This window comes from Conger conger, chromosome 2 (assembly GCF_963514075.1).
Source record: "Conger conger chromosome 2, fConCon1.1, whole genome shotgun sequence".
Classification (NCBI taxonomy): Eukaryota; Metazoa; Chordata; class Actinopteri; order Anguilliformes; family Congridae; genus Conger; species Conger conger.
In genome coordinates, this window is record NC_083761.1 from 83,961,128 (window position 1) to 83,977,920 (window position 16,793).

General features: G+C 38.6%; 1 protein-coding gene across 1 annotated transcript in view; it reads right to left on the minus strand.

Moving 5' to 3' along the window:
• Positions 1-2,484: 2,484 nt before the first annotated feature.
• The window catches only part of LOC133121409 (Ig heavy chain Mem5-like), a 42,837-nt gene continuing 28,528 nt past the window's right edge, over positions 2,485-16,793 (minus strand). Inside the window, exons 4-5 of the mRNA XM_061230579.1 lie at positions 4,216-4,276; positions 2,485-2,633 (exon numbers count right to left, since the gene is read on the minus strand). Of these exons, the coding sequence (XP_061086563.1) occupies positions 2,485-2,633; positions 4,216-4,276 (210 nt within the window). The remainder of the gene's footprint in view (positions 2,634-4,215; positions 4,277-16,793) is intronic.

A 16,793-nucleotide genomic window follows, 5' to 3' on the forward strand; every position in this document is an offset into this window, starting at 1 on the left:
GGTTATGGGTATGCACTTTGCACTTTGTTGTACGTCACTGGATAAGAGCGTCTGCCAGATGCCTTTAACGTAATGTAATGAAGAGTAGGTTTTCTAGATCCCTAGAACTAAACGAACTAAACGAACTAAAGGTGCCAGTAGTGAATCCTGCATCGGCATTAGAATGTTCAGTTAAGAACATTCTAATCACATATTTCTGATCTTATTCCTGACAGGCTTAAAATACTTGATGAAACGTGAGCTTTCATGAGTCTTTACAAACCCCAGCTACAATACTACAATGAGCTACAATGGGGTACCATCACTGATTTGTGGACAGAATCAAAAGACTAGGATATCGAAACAATAGGGGGGGGGTCAAGTTATGAAACCCAGAAACACAACAGACAAATAAACTAGATAAAACGTGATCATAATATATAGATATATATATGTTTTGTTTTGTTTTGTTACAAAATTTGCGAAGCCTCAATCGCTTTGCAACTGCTTTTGATCAAATTGGAGCCCGGAGGAGGAACTTACCGCTATCTCGATAGTAGGGCATGGAAATTGGAGGTATGGGATCGTGCATCACTATGCATGTGTACTTTGTTCCATTGGCCCAGTCGTCTTTCTTGGCCAGGAGCGTTACGATTCGGGAATTTCCCACAACTTTGCTGTCGGACACGAGGACCGTGCCATCTCCGTGTCCCCACTCAACGTCGCTGACGACTTCCAATTCCCCGGTGATTTGGCATTTCAGCCCCACCGAGCCATGCAGGAACTGCTCCGTGGTGTTCGGGGATTGTTTGGGGATTGTCACCTGAACGGGAATTCCTCCACAATCTGTGGAGCAGGTATACAAAATGTAAGAACGCAATTTGTCACCACCTGTCTTGAGTTTTTAAAGTGGCAAAATTACTGATCTGCACACAGAGAGAGCAATGGGAATGTGAGAATGACATGCAGTACCATAAGGAATGAAAGCAGTTGCCAAAAGGCCAAGGGCCATTGTGCAGCCATGTGAAGCCATCATAGCCGCTACACGCTTATCCAGAGTGACGTGTGTACTTTGGGGTTAATTTTATGTAAAAGGAACACTGCAAATAGAGGAAAAACCCAGTGCAATAGACAGACAGATAGATAGACAGACAGACGGATAGTCAGGTAGACAGACAGATGGATAGATTGATAGATAGACAGAGATAGACAGACAGACAGATGGATATTCAGACATACAGATTGATAGACAAACAGAGATAGATAGTCAGAGAGACAGACGGATAGTCAGATAGAAAGATAGACGGATTGATAGACAGACAGAGGCATAGTCAGGTAGACAGGCAGATAGATAGATTGATAGATAGATAGACAGAAATAGACAGACAGATACGTAGATAGACACTTTAAACGTACCGCTAGAGGGATTTTTGTAAATGGCCGTCCTTACGAAATCTCCGCCTCGGTGTTTAATTGCACAGGAGACGTTGTCTCCATCTGTCCACTCATCGACAGAAAGATGCAGAAAGCTGGAGACGCTGTAGTTTCCACTAATTTCCACCACGGGCAGGGTTGTGATGCCATCAGTCAACACCTTGCCATTCTTGCTCCATGTAAAAGTGAGTTCCTTGGGAGAAAATTCGCTGGCAAAGCAGGCAAAGGAAGCGATCTTGTTGTGCTTTAGCTGGTCCTCAGTCGGGATCATTAGATAAAGAGTGGCGGACTTGATTATGACTGAAAAACAAACACAAGCACGTGTATAGATGTGTGCAGACACCGCCGAAACACGGACACAAGCACAGGCATATAAATGTGGAAGCAAAAGACCAAGGTTGTATGGAAAGGATACATCTCAGTTATGATGGCACGTGTGGTTTGACTGCATTACCCGATATGGAACCATTGGTAAATTCACACTCAAAAATGCTTTAAAATGTTATGTCAAATTCTGTCCAAATGGGACTCAATGAAATGTGGTTTGGGCAGAACGGATCCTTAACATTTTAGTGCATAAAAACATTTACATTTACATTTACATTTTTGTCATTTGGCAGACGCTTTTAATCCAAAGCGACTTACAAGTGCATAGGTTCTACCATAAATCAGAGCATCACATCAGAACTAGGAAAATACACATGGAATGCTGTTCTAAACATAGTCGTCATCATAAGTGCAAAATTTTTTTGGGGGGGGGTTAGGGGGATATCAGAAAGGAGGGGCGGGGAAAATCAGGAGGGAGGACTGAGGTAGAGTTTGAAATGGTGGGTTTTGAGTCTGCGTCGAAATAGGGGGAGGGATTCTGCTGTCCTGACAGTGGGAGGCAAGTCATTCCACCACTGAGGAACCAGAACGGAGTAGTATGTTTTACCCCCAACCCAATCTGTACAATTAACATATGATACATATTTTTGTTGAATTCTTGTCTGCATTGCATCACCGTGGAAGCAGACTATAGCGTTTTATTATTTTCAATTTTGGAAGAAATAGCACTCATATTACTTTTTATCAGTTCTCAAGCAACAGTGAACAGTGACTCCATGTGAAGGTCAAATCGTCAGGAAAGAAATTTTTAGCCATGCAAGCCACTGTGACGTAGCCATCTACTGGAGAGCCACAACTAAGCAAAGGGAAGACACTTGGAGCTTGTTGAACACCTGGAGAAGAAGAAGAAGAAGAAGAAGAAGAAGAAGAAGAAGAAGAAGAAGAAGAAGAAGAAGAAGAAATTTAAAAATTTAAATTTAAAAAGCAAACCGCCTATTGGGCATTTACATTACAGGCTGTTATTGTTTATTTTTTCTTTTCTTTTTTAGTTGAGGCAAAACAGGATATTCAATTGATGTTTTGGTTATTTATTTAGACACATTGATATGTGTTATTAGGCTACAAAAAACGTTAAATACAGAGAATCCCCCATTTCTCTGTCATATACTGAACAGAGACACATTCTTTTTTTGTTCATGGTCTTAAGACATTTTAGCCTAGGCCTACTTGATTTCTGTTTAAAGTACATTCATAGACGTATTTTGTTATTGCATTAACAGTTTGATTTGTGTATTTCTTTTCTTTTCTTTTTTGCTCACGGTTAGTCCGATTGACCGTCATACATCAATTCACAGTACAGAGACAATATAAATTCCACGCATGTGTGTTGGAACTGAGACTATAAGAGAGTACTCTCAAGAAATCAGGTTACTAGCTAACGACAGCTTCTGCCCACTTCACTGGTTCGTTTTCCCCCCGCAATCGAATGCATTGTCGTAATGATGAAATGCAATTTAAACTAAACGTGAACACCCGAACACCAGCCTTCACATACCCAAAGCCGACACAGGCCTACTGTACTCTACGCATAATTGTGTCATTCTGTCGAGGCTATATTCAAAGACTTGATCCTTAACGATTCCGCACTCTGTCCATAACATCTGTTATTAAACATGTTTTAATATGAGAACGATTTTGCCTGTCTTACATCAGAAACAGTGAAATTTTACATTCATCAGAACCCAGTCTCTTTCTATACCAAGTTGCAACATTTACAAATTTGCAAAAGTTTCGAGTAGACAGCGATATTTTGTTGAGGGCGAAATCAATTATAATACTTTCGCCACCACCCCTCCCCTTTCGAATAACAAAATAGCCTAACAGCTTTCATTTTAAAACTCCACACATAATAAGATAAAATAGATTACACATTTTTAAATTCTGAAATATTGAAGAAATCGAATGAATGTCATTTAAGTATGCAGATAATTTACTAACGTACAATAAAATAAGCCTGTAGCCCTATGTCAACATAATACTTAAACCAAACTGACATACACCGGCAATATATTCCAATATTGTGTACGCGTAAAAATATACAGCCAACATTTTGAGATATCTGGATAGACCTTCCTTTAGTCGACGTAAACGTACAGAGCTTTCGTCTAACAAACTGTTATTACCCACAAATACGCGGTAGTAATGTGACCAGTTGTTGCACGATGCAAGGACAAAATCGCTGTAAAAATGATCACCGCCACATCTACCGAATAAAATTAAGGTAGCAGGTTACAAGTATTTATATTGAATATAGCCTATTACACAATGCCTGATAGTTTACATACATAAGGGCTGAACAGAAGCAATGATTTCGCTCAAATAAGTGCAGTCAGAAAAGTGTTCTCTTTATCTCAAAAATATAACGCGGGCCAGTCACTCGGTACATTATTGATACATGTAAAGCTTTAATCTTACCAGATGACACGGTGACGGCGGTCCCTTTCCCCCAGTAATCGAAAGCACAGTCACAATGATACTATTCAACAGTTACCAAGTGCAAAAACATGTCTAACATCTGCTTAGTCTCAGCTGGAGGCAGCATGTGTCCGCATACTTTATGCAATTTAATCCATAAGGAAATCTTGCTTTACGAAATAGTGTGTCTTCCACCGGAGACGGTCCACTTCTGAATGTTAATTAAAGTATATAAAGGAATTATACATTTGAAGAGCTGCCAGACGAACGTAACCTAACTGATTTGGATTACTTTAGTCCCCTCGAATTTACAAATACTGCTGGCGGCATCATTTTAAGTTCAGTTAAGATTCCTACATAATTCGCTGTAATTAGTTATTTTTTCACTGAATACCAAGACAAGTAAAGTATATACCTTTTTTTCCTGTTGCTTTCAAGTCGAATAAGCATGCCGTAAAACTTAACAAAATAGAGAGGAAGACTAGGATACAAAACTCAAATGAATATCCCATATAAAAATGCGTTGTAACCCATGCTTTAAAAAACATTTTCTTTTCTGAAATGGGAGTCATCACAACCGTCTCCCGTCCCTTTGTTGGAGGTTGCAATGCCGCACAACTGAAAATGCATTCTTTTCGCTTAACATTTCAGAAACTGAAGTAAAATTTGAAATCGAGTGCAAATTAAATTGGAGTGGGATTGAAACTATTTACCTGAACTCACAATCACCATCGTCCCCAATCACCCTTTGCCCCAGTAGTCGTAGTAGTTCACAACTCGCTTTCTGGCCATTACATCGAACACAAACGTAGCTATAGCAACAACTCAATTATTTATATAATGAGGGTTGGTTTGCGCTTACGCGTCGATTGAATAGCCTGAAACGCACAAGTAACCCAGCACGAGCAGCAGCAGCAGAAGTTAAATAGAAGTGTTGTGGCAATGGTATTTTACTTAGGCTCTTACTGGCTGTTTCTTTTTACAATTAACGCGACACATTGATTTTATTTAGCCTAATTGTAATCTACAAATCGGATATCGAAATAGCTATCCAATCGCAACGCTACCAGTTCAACAACTGCGTATGTCAATTTGTTACGAATAATTCGTTATTCAGAGCTACGCGTGTTTTGTTCCTTTACAAAGATAATTATTTAATTATATTATTTTGTTTGCATTTTACACGATTTCTAAAAGCTTCACGCATGTCATGAATTTACTCAGCGGTGCATACAGTCACCTTTGTTCCCGATCCCCAGTAGTCGAAGGGCCAGCCACTCACTTTAATACGTTCAAACACTTGGACGCTCAAAAACCGTTAGCATAGCCTATATCTTTCTAAGTAGCTACATTCTTCTTACGTTTTTTCCACACAGAATTTGTATTGACTAGGCTATATTAAAAACATTCCGATTAATCATTAAACTTACCTGAAGTGACTGTAACCTTTATGCCTTTCCCCCAGTAGTCGAAAGCATAGTGGTCACAGTTAACAGTCTGGCTAATGCTTCATACAATAACCGTATCTATGTTTCTATGTATCTATATACTGTATTGTAAATGCTGTTTAGTTCTACAATGATGTCATAATGTTTAAAGGATCATTTTAGTGCTGTTAAAATGAATAGTCAGCATGAGTGATTAAAACTGTGTGTCTGTTCGAACATATTGTGCTGCACAAAGTACAAGTACATTTAATTAAAGTACAAAGTAAATTTAATCAGGTGTTTAAAGGGCCATGACGCAAGATAACAAAGGTTCTGGTTTCTGATTTTCTCTAAATATTACTAATATTTACTCTATTATTAAGTTACTCAGTGACTTTAAATATTACTCTTATTTACTCTATTATTAAATTACTTAATGACTCTAAATATTACTGAAGTTACAGAAGCTTGAACACAATGAAAGTGTAAGCTTTTTTTTTTTCTCACTGAAAAGCTTTTGACTGGATACTGATTACTGAACATTGCTTAATGTTTCAAAAGTACTGACTGTTTTTGGTTAAAAAGCTTTCAGCTGTGCTGTTCCCTCAGCATGGAAGAAGCTACAAGAAAAAAAAGAAAGAAAAAAAGAAAAAATATATATATGTTATTACATTGGTAATATTGAGAGAGGGAGAGGAAAAAAAAAACAGAATGAAGCCTTTGAGAGGGGGGTAAAACAAAACAGATAACTTAGTAACTAAAGATAACAATAAATGAAAACTTTTTTTTAAACTTTAAAAAAGTGTGGAAAGTGTGACTTGTGTAGACATTTGGATATGCAGACCAACAGACGGATGAACAGAAAAACGGACGGATGAACAGGCGGATGAACAGAAAAACAGACGGATGGACAGGCGGATGAACAGAAAAACAAACAGATGGACAGGCGGATGGACAGAAAAACAGACGGATGGACAAGTGGGTAGATAGACAGGATTGTTGACGGAAGCCTTGACTGGATAGTATGGAAAAGGGAGAGAAGAAAATAATTAAATTAAAAGATAACATGATGAATATGAATAATACATTCCTAAATAACAAAATATAAAAAAGAACAGTAAAAGGAAAATATGCATGATTATGGATGGGCTGGATTGGGATATGGTATTGCATGGAGAGTGTTTCTGGAGTATGTCAGTATATGTTGGTGAGGGTGGGGTTGGAGGAATAGTCAACAGGCAAATTAAATGATTTTATGAAAGGACCCCAAATGTTTGCAAAGTGTGAGCTTTGGTGCTGATGTGAGATTATTTCCATGGATATGTGTTCTTTGAGAAGATTTTTCCATTGTGTTATGTTTATTGTGTGTCTTGTTTTCCAGTTTAAGAGGATGGTTTTCTTGACGATAGCTAGGGCAATGAGTATAGGTTTGGTATTTTGATTTGGTGGGTCGGTTGTTGAGAGGTCTCCTAGTTGACAGAGGGATGGACAGAGTGGAATGCTACAGCTCATAATGAGAGATATTTGGTCTGTGACTTGTTTCCAGAAATGGTGAGTTGGCGGACAGAGCCAGGTCGAGTGGAAGTAATTATCTGGGGTGTTCAAAGAGCAGTGAGTGCAAGTGTCTGAGTCCACAAATCCCATTTTATAAATCTTTTGGTGGGTGATATGAGTTCTGTGAATGACCTTATATTGTATTAGTTGTAGGGTAGTATTGGTGGTCATCGTGCTCCTACAGATTTGAGTCCAGAAGTCTGATTTGTAGCATAGTGATAAGTCTTTTTCCCAGGCGTTGATGGGGCTTCCGCTTATGATTACATCCATAAGCGGAAGTGGCTGTAAGTTGTTGTTCATTATTTTAATTTTAAATTTTAAAACAGATATTAATTGAAAGAACTGAAGATATTGCTCCTTCCCAATATTGTTCTTATGGACCAAATCCTGGAAGGTGATGAACGTGCTATCCTGAAAGATGTGTTGAAGATGTGTGATACCTTTTTATTTACATGTGGTGACGGAAAGTGGTGTTTTGTTTAGCAAGAAGTCAGGATTGTGCCATATTGGAGTGTATTTGCACGGGGTCATTGTGAATTTAAAGATTTTGTTAATTTTCCACCGGGCTGTCAGAGTTGTTGAAATGGCAGTGTTTTTGAAGCAGTTGTTGGAAATTTCTTTACATTCTGACTGTTCTATCCATGGGCAATCCTGTTGGTTTGGATGAATCCAGTTTGTGATGTATTGTAGCTGGTTTGCCAAATATTAGTGATAAAAGTTTGGGGCTTCCAGTTTTGAGTTTCTGTAAGGAATGCTCAGGACTCCCCCCTCACCTCCACTAGCAATATTAAATATCTGGGGATAAATATTTCCACCAAGCTGTGAGAGTTGTTCTTCCTTAATTTCATTCCATTAATAAATACAATTGAAGATTATTTAATTCCTAGCAGAGCAATGACCATACTACCTTTTCAGAACGCCCCGGATCAAACTTTCTCCCTTACAGAAATCCAGCTTAATATACTGATTCCATTCAAAAAATTTAAAACTGTTTATCCATGATACAATGAACACTATATGGGGCGACGTGGCTCAGGCAGTAAGAGCAGTCGTCTAGCAGTCAGAGGGTTGCCGGTTCGATCCCCCGCCCAGGCTGTGTCGAAGTGTCCCTGAGCAAGACACCTAATCCCTAAATGCTCCTGATGAGCTGGTTGGTGCCTTGCATGGCAGCCAATTGCTGTTGGTGTGTGTGTGTGTGTGTGAGTGTGTGTATGATTGGGTGACTGAGAAGCATTAATTGTACAGTGCTTTGGATAAAGGTGCTATATAAAGCCAACCATTTACAATATGCACTTGGTTTACTTTAATGTTTTTGCTTGTTTTGGCCTAAATTGTTTGTATATTGTCTATGTTTTTATGTCTTGCTGTGTGTAATGCACAATCTGTGTTATTTGTTTTATTGTAAGCCATTTTGGCCAGGACTCCCTAAAATAATAATACAAATTAAATTTAAAAAAATATTTAAAAAAAAGCTTGCGCATTTTTAGAATGAGAAACTATTATGCATTTGGACCCTTGTTGTGAAAAGGACACTGACATTATTAAATGACACATTTTTTATTTCATTATAGTTTATGAATCAGATATTTGATCAGTGTGTTTACTCCTCTTTTATTACATGTACTATTTTTACATTGTGCTCCAAAATAAATACTCTATATCTTAATTTGCCGATTTGCTGATTGCTCACACTTATTTCCAGAAAAGCTATCATAACTTTACATGCAATGCTCAGGAAACACCTGCCATTTATAGTGTTTCTCGTCGTGTCTTGGCCTTCCTAATTTATTGCATATTGCCCATTTTATAACGGAAACAGAAATAAACTGCTTGTTTTATTAATAGCCTGCTGGGTCTGGTGGAAAGTCTAATCTACAGTTCACAGACATTCCAAAAACGAACGGTCTGAAGTGGAACAGAAGGAGGCAGGTGACAAGATTTATGTTCACTGGTAAATCATGAGTGTGTGTTTGACATGCACCGCTGGCCTATGGGGTGCCCTGCTGGGGGCAGGGCACCCCAGCAATTAACCGTTAATTCAGGTTCCACCACAACTGCTTTAAACGCGTGTTGAGTGATGAAATGTGGGCTTCATTTCACAGGTCATTTACTCAAAGCTGATACATGTTCTGTCCTGGTTAGATCTGTTTCCCTCTGCATTCTGTCCTGGCTAGGTCTGTATCTGTCAGTACTGCACATTCTGTCCTGATGAGGACTGTATATGTCTGTACATTCTGTCCTGATTAGGTCCGTATATCTCTCTATATTCTGTCCTGGTTAGGTCTGTCTATGTCTGTATATTCTGTTCTTTTAAGGTCTATTTCTCTCTGCATTCCAGCCTTGGTAGGACTGTATATCTTTCTACATTCTGTCCTGGTTAGGTCTGTATATCTCTCCATATTCTGTCCTGGTTAGGTCTGTATCTATTCTGTCATGCTGTGGAGGGAGGGAGGTTTTTGTAATGAGATGTATCACTGTGACCCCCAGCTACTGGTATAGTACACAGTGTTTAAACCACCCCTGGGCTGCAAATGTCTAATTGTGTTCACTCATATTTTAGATTTTCTAATACTGTTCATGAATAAATTCTAAATGTATGTCTGAGCAAGAATTAGAATTTTGATATATGATTTACTATTTAACATTACTATTCAAAAGATTCAAAATTCAAAAGAAAATATGTAAGAATATTTTCAGAAAAAACTGATGAACACTTTCCTGCAGTTCTATAAGACAATCAGCAGGGAGGTTGTTCCAAGCATTTTGCCACAGTTCTTCTGCAGACTTTGGTTGGCTCCTTGTTTCTGATCTCAGACAGTGTTGATCAAGTTTTTATGTAAACAGTAGTAAATTGCTTGCAGAAATATATTACTTTTTAAAATTAAATACAAAAATGTCTCTGTAAAATTAAATCTTTTGGAAAATGAATATTTGGAAATCTCAAAGGTGTTCTTTTATACTAACACACACAAATAAATGAACATATATATATATAATAAAGTCTAGGGTGCCTAACACTTCTGCACAGTACTGGAGTAGTTTTTAAGATGTACAGTTCAGGTTAGGTCAGGTCTGTATATGTTTGTACATTCTTGGTTAGGTCTGTATCTATTCTGTCATGCTGTGAAAGGTGGCAGGTTTTTGTAATGAGATGTATCACTGTGACCCCCAGCTATAGTACACAGTGATTACCACCTGTACAAGAACCACCCCTGGGCTGCAAATGTCTAATGTGCTCACAGAAGTTTTGTCTAATATCTTTCATGCAGAAATTCTCAATGTGTATTTGAGCATTATTTAGTATTTTGATATATGATTTCCATGCGCAGATGTAATATTCACTCTTTACTCTTCATAACAGTCCTTTGCTAGAACATTGCAGCCCTTTTATCTTCAAAATATGTGCACATTTTCACCAAACGGGATTATTATACTCCTTTCACTTTTCCGAGTAAGAATTCCTAATAGGAATTCTGACTTGGCAGTCCTTCCGGGCCTCGCCGTGGTGAAAGCTCCAGGAGCCAGGAAGGGCTACACGGGAGGACACAGCGTTTGGCGCAGAGGCTGGTGCTCTCCGCGCGCACCGCCGCCACTAACCACCGACACCAAACCCACCGTCTGGTTACCGCGGTAACCGGAGAGAGTCACTTAAAGACTGCTCCGGTGCCTGAGCGTACGAACCGCTGTGGATTTAATGGAGGAAATATTTTGGGATTCTGGCAATTGTGAATCAGCTATCTTTTTTTCAACAAATGTATTTAGAATTGTGCAGCGGGTAAAGCATCAACATTTCAGGACATAACGTTTTGTTAATGTAAGTATAAAATATTTCTAAGCATAATTGATAATTGAATTAAAACGACGTATATTATTTCCAGGAATTTCTTGTTTAAAGAAAGAAGGCATCCCGCACAGTTATAGCACAGCACCGGCATGGAAGGACGTTGATCTTACATACAATAAAACGGTCTGACCTGGGACCACATAGCATAAAACTAACGTTTGGCTTCATTGAAAATCTTTTTCCTAAAACATTTATTACACAAAATGCACTCTACGTTTTAAATTATGGAGTGTTTTGCATGTACATGGTTTGCCTTCTGCTGCGCAGTACTGGGATGTTCATTGTCAATGTGCACATAGGCCAGTCGTTGGTGTGTGTGTGAGTGTGTGTATGATTGGGTGACTGAGAAGCATTAATTGTACAGTGCTTTGGATAAAGGTGCTATATAAAGCCAACCATTTACAATATGCACTTGGTTTACTTTAATGTTTTTGCTTGTTTTGGCCTAAATTGTTTGTATATTGTCTATGTTTTTATGTCTTGCTGTGTGTAATGCACAATCTGTGTTATTTGTTATATTGTAAGCCATTTTGGCCAGGACTCCCTAAAATAATAATACAAATTAAATTTAAAAAAATATTAAATAAAAAGCTTGCGCATTTTTAGAATGAGAAACTATTATGCATTTGGACCCTTGTTGTGAAAAGGACACTGACATTATTAAATGACACATTTTTTATTTCATTATAGTTTATGAATCAGATATTTGATCAGTGTGTTTACTCCTCTTTTATTAAATGTACTATTTTTACATTGTGCTCCAAAATAAATACTCTATATCTTAATTTGCCGATTTGCTGATTGCTCACACTTATTTCCAGAAAAGCTATCATAACTTTACATGCAATGTTCAGGAAACACCTGCCATTTATAGTGTTTCTCGTCGTGTCTTGGCCTTCCTAATTTATTGCATATTGCCCATTTTATAACGGAAACAGAAATAAACTGCTTGTTTTATTAATAGCCTGCTGGGTCTGGTGGAAAGTCTAATCTACAGTTCACAGACATTCCAAAAACGAACGGTCTGAAGTGGAACAGAAGGAGGCAGGTGACAAGATTTATGTTCACTGGTAAATCATGAGTGTGTGTTTGACATGCACCGCTGGCCTATGGGGTGCCCTGCTGGGGCACCATTTTAACCGTTAATTCAGGTTCCACCACAACTGCTTTAAACGCGTGTTGAGTGATGAAATGTGGGCTTCATTTCACAGGTCATTTACTCAAAGCTGATACATGTTCTGTCCTGGTTAGATCTGTTTCCCTCTGCATTCTGTCCTGGCTAGGTCTGTATCTGTCAGTACTGCACATTCTGTCCTGATGAGGACTGTATATGTCTGTACATTCTGTCCTGATTAGGTCCGCATATCTCTCTATATTCTGTCCTGGTTAGGTCTGTATATGTCTGTACATTCTGTCCTGTTAAGATCTGTTTCTCTGTGCATTCTGTCCTGGTTAGGACTGCATATCTTTCGACATTCTGTCCTGGTTAGGTCTGTATCTATTCTGTCATGCTGTAGAGGGAGGGAGGTTTTTGTAATGAGATGTATCACTGTGACCCCGAGCTACTGCTATAGTACACAGTGTTTAACACCTGTACAAAAACCACGCCTGGGCTGCAATGTTGACTCATATTTTAGATTTTCTAATATTGTTCATGAATAAATTCTAAATGTATATCTGAGCAAGAATTAGTATTTTGATATATGATTTACTATTTAACATTACTATATATTATTTAACAGTCTGTTGCTAGAACTGTGCAAGTTTTTCATCTTCAAACTATGTGCACATTTTCAACAAGTGTATTTTACATACCCCCGCTCTTTTCATTGTCATGTCATTCAGTCTCCAGGTGCAATTCAAAAGAAAATGTGTTTCAAAGAATATTTTCAGAAAAAAGAAAAATAGCTTTTCCATTGCACACATTCCACCCAAAGTACTTGCTGAAATACTCTATACATTATGTCACCTGTTGTGCTGTGGCACTGTACCTGCTGGTAAACACTGGAATAGTGATTGTTCTGTGGAATTAACGCATGGACCATCAGAGTGGCAGTTCAGCCAGCATGTCATGATCATTTTGTGGGTTTTTTGCCATGATGGCTATAATGTGCAATGATATAATTTGGGCATGTCTTTATACAATCTCTCTGAAGATAGATATAACTATTTAATGTGTGTCCCAATTTCAAATCATTATTTTTATGGGCCAAATAGTAGTTTTTTTTAAATCAATTTAATTGATGAATAGTAGACAACAATCGATTAAAATAACTACACAAAATGTGTATCCCTAGTCTGTATATGTCTGTACATTTTGCCCAGGTTCGGTCTGTATGTGTCTGTACATTCTGCCCAGGTTAGGTCTGTATATGTCTGTACATTCTGCCCAGGTTAGGTCTGGATATGTCTGTACATTCGGTCCTGGTTCGGTCTGTATCTATTCTGTCATGCTGTGGAGGGAGGGAGGTTTTTGTAATGAGATGTATCACTGTGACCCCGAGCTGTAGTAGTACACAGTGTTTAACACCTGTACAAAAACCACCCCTGGGCTGCAAATGTCTAATTGTGCTCACACTATATTGTCTAATACTGTACATGAATAAATTCTAAATGTATATTTGAGCAAGAATTAATATTTTGTCACGAACATGTCAGCGGTTTTCTCGTTCATGAATGAAGTTAATGGGTTATTTTGTCATTTTTGGGTTTTTTTTTTGCCGTTATGGCTATAATTTTCTTTTTATGGGCCATATACAGTACTGTGCAAAAGTCTTAGGCACCTGTATAACATTCTGTACAGATAAGATACTTTCAAAAATAATTCAATGAAAGGTCCTAAATAAACGTGCAATACATTTTCTATGACCATTTAGTCATTTGGCAGCATAGTTAAAAACTGGATCAAATGAATATTTTTTGGGACCACCCTTTGGCGTTAAAACTGCATCACTTCTCTGATGAACACTTTCCGGCAGTTCTATAAGACAATCAGCAGGGAGGTTGTTCCAAGCATTTTGGAGAACTTGCCACAGTTCTTCTGCAGACTTTGGTTGGCTCCTTGTTTCTGATCTCAGACAGTGTTGATCAAGTTTTTATGTAAACAGTAGTAAATTGCTTGCAGAAATATATTACTTTTTAAAATTAAATACAAAAATGTCTCTGTAAAATTAAATCTTTTGGAAAATGAATATTTGGAAATCTCAAAGGTGTTCTTTTATACTAACACACACAAATAAATGAACATATATATATAATAAAGTCTAGGGTGCCTAACACTTCTGCACAGTACTGGAGTAGTTTTTAAGATGTGCAGTTCAGGTTAGGTCAGGTCTGTATATGTCTGTACATTCTTGGTTAGGTCTGTATCTATTCTGTCATGCTGTGAAAGGTGGCAGGTTTTTGTAATGAGATGTATCACTGTGACCCCCAGCTATAGTACACAGTGATTACCACCTGTACAAGAACCACCCCTGGGCTGCAAATGTCTAATGTGCTCACAGAAGTTTTGTCTAATATCTTTCATGCAGAAATTCTCAGCATTATTTAGTATTTTGATACATGATTTCCATGCGCAGATGTAATATTCACTCTTTACTCTTCATAACAGTCCTTTGCTAGAACATTGCAGCCCTTTTATCTTCAAAATATGTGCACATTTTCACCAAACGGGATTATTATACTCCTTTCACTTTTCCGAGTAAGAATTCCTAATAGGAATTCTGACTTGGCAGTCCTTCCGGGCCTCGCCGTGGTGAAAGCTCCAGGAGCCAGGAAGGGCTACACGGGAGGACACAGCGTTTGGCGTAGAGGCTGGTGCTCTCCGCGCGCACCGCCGCCACTAACCACCGACACCAAACCCACCGCCTGGTTACCGTGGTACCCGGAGAGAGTCACTTAAAGACTGCTCCGGTGCCTGAGCGTACGAACCGCTGTGGATTTAATGGAGGAAATATTTTGGGATTCTGGCAATTGTGAATCAGATATCTTTTTTTCAACAAATGTATTCAGAATTGTGCAGCGGGTAAAGCATCAACATTTCAGGACATAACGTTTTGTTAATGTAAGTATAAAATATTTCTAAGCATAATTGATAATTGGGCGGCACGGATGGTGCAGTGGGTAGCACTGCCGCCTCACAGCAAGGAGGTCCTGGGTTCGAATCCCCGTCGGCCGGGGCCTCTCTGTGCGGAGTTTGCATGTTCTCCCCGTGTCTGCGTGGGTTTCCTCCGGGTACTCCGGTTTCCTCCCACAGTCCAAAGACATGCAGGTTAGGCTGATTGGAGAGTCTAAATTGCCCGTAGGTATGAGTGTGTGAGTGAATGGTGTGTGTGCCCTGCGATGGACTGGCGACCTGTCCAGGGTGTATTCCTGCCTTTCGCCCAATGTATGCTGGGATAGGCTCCAGCCCCCCTGCGACCCTGTTCAGGATAAGCGGGTTCAGATAATGGATGGATGGATGGATAATTGATAATTGAATTAAAACGACGTATATTATTTCCAGGAATTTCTTGTTTAAAGAAAGAAGGCATCCCGCACAGTTATAGCACAGCACCGGCATGGAAGGACATTGATCTTACATACAATAAAACGGTCTGACCTGGGACCACATAGCATAAAACTAACGTTTGGCTTCATTGAAAATCTTTTTCCTAAAACATTTATTACACAAAATGCACTCTACGTTTTAAATTATGGAGTGTTTTGCATGTACATGGTTTGCCTTCTGCTGCACAGTACTGGGATGTTCATTGTCAATGTGCACATAGGCCAGTCGTTGGTGTGTGTGTGAGTGTGTGTATGATTGGGTGACTGAGAAGCATTAATTGTACAGTGCTTTGGATAAAGGTGCTATATAAAGCCAACCATTTACAATATGCACTTGGTTTACTTTAATGTTTTTGCTTGTTTTGGCCTAAATTGTTTGTATATTGTCTATGTTTTTATGTCTTGCTGTGTGTAATGCACAATCTGTGTTATTTGTTATATTGTAAGCCATTTTGGCCAGGACTCCCTAAAATAATAATACAAATTAAATTTAAAAAAATATTAAATAAAAAGCTTGCGCATTTTTAGAATGAGAAACTATTATGCATTTGGACCCTTGTTGTGAAAAGGACACTGACATTATTAAATGACACATTTTTTATTTCATTATAGTTTATGAATCAGATATTTGATCAGTGTGTTTACTCCTCTTTTATTACATGTACTATTTTTACATTGTGCTCCAAAATAAATACTCTATATCTTAATTTGCCGATTTGCTGATTGCTCACACTTGTTTCCAGAAAAGCTATCATAACTTTACATGCAATGCTCAGGAAACACCTGCCATTTATAGTGTTTCTCGTCGTGTCTTGGCCTTCCTAATTTATTGCATATTGCCCATTTTATAACGGAAACAGAAATAAACTGCTTGTTTTATTAATAGCCTGCTGGGTCTGGTGGAAAGTCTAATCTACAGTTCACAGACATTCCAAAAACGAACAGTCTGAAGTGGAACAGAAGGAGGCAGGTGACAAGATTTATGTTCACTGGTAAATCATGAGTGTGTGTTTGACATGCACCGCTGGCCTATGGGGTGCCCTGCTGGGGCACCATTTTAATCGTTAATTCAGGTTCCACCACAACTGCTTTTCTCGCGTGTTGAGTGATGAAATGTGGGCTTCATTTCACAGGTCATTTACTCAAAGCTGATACATGTTCTGTCCTGGTTAGATCTGTTTCCCTCTGCATTCTGTCCTGGCTAG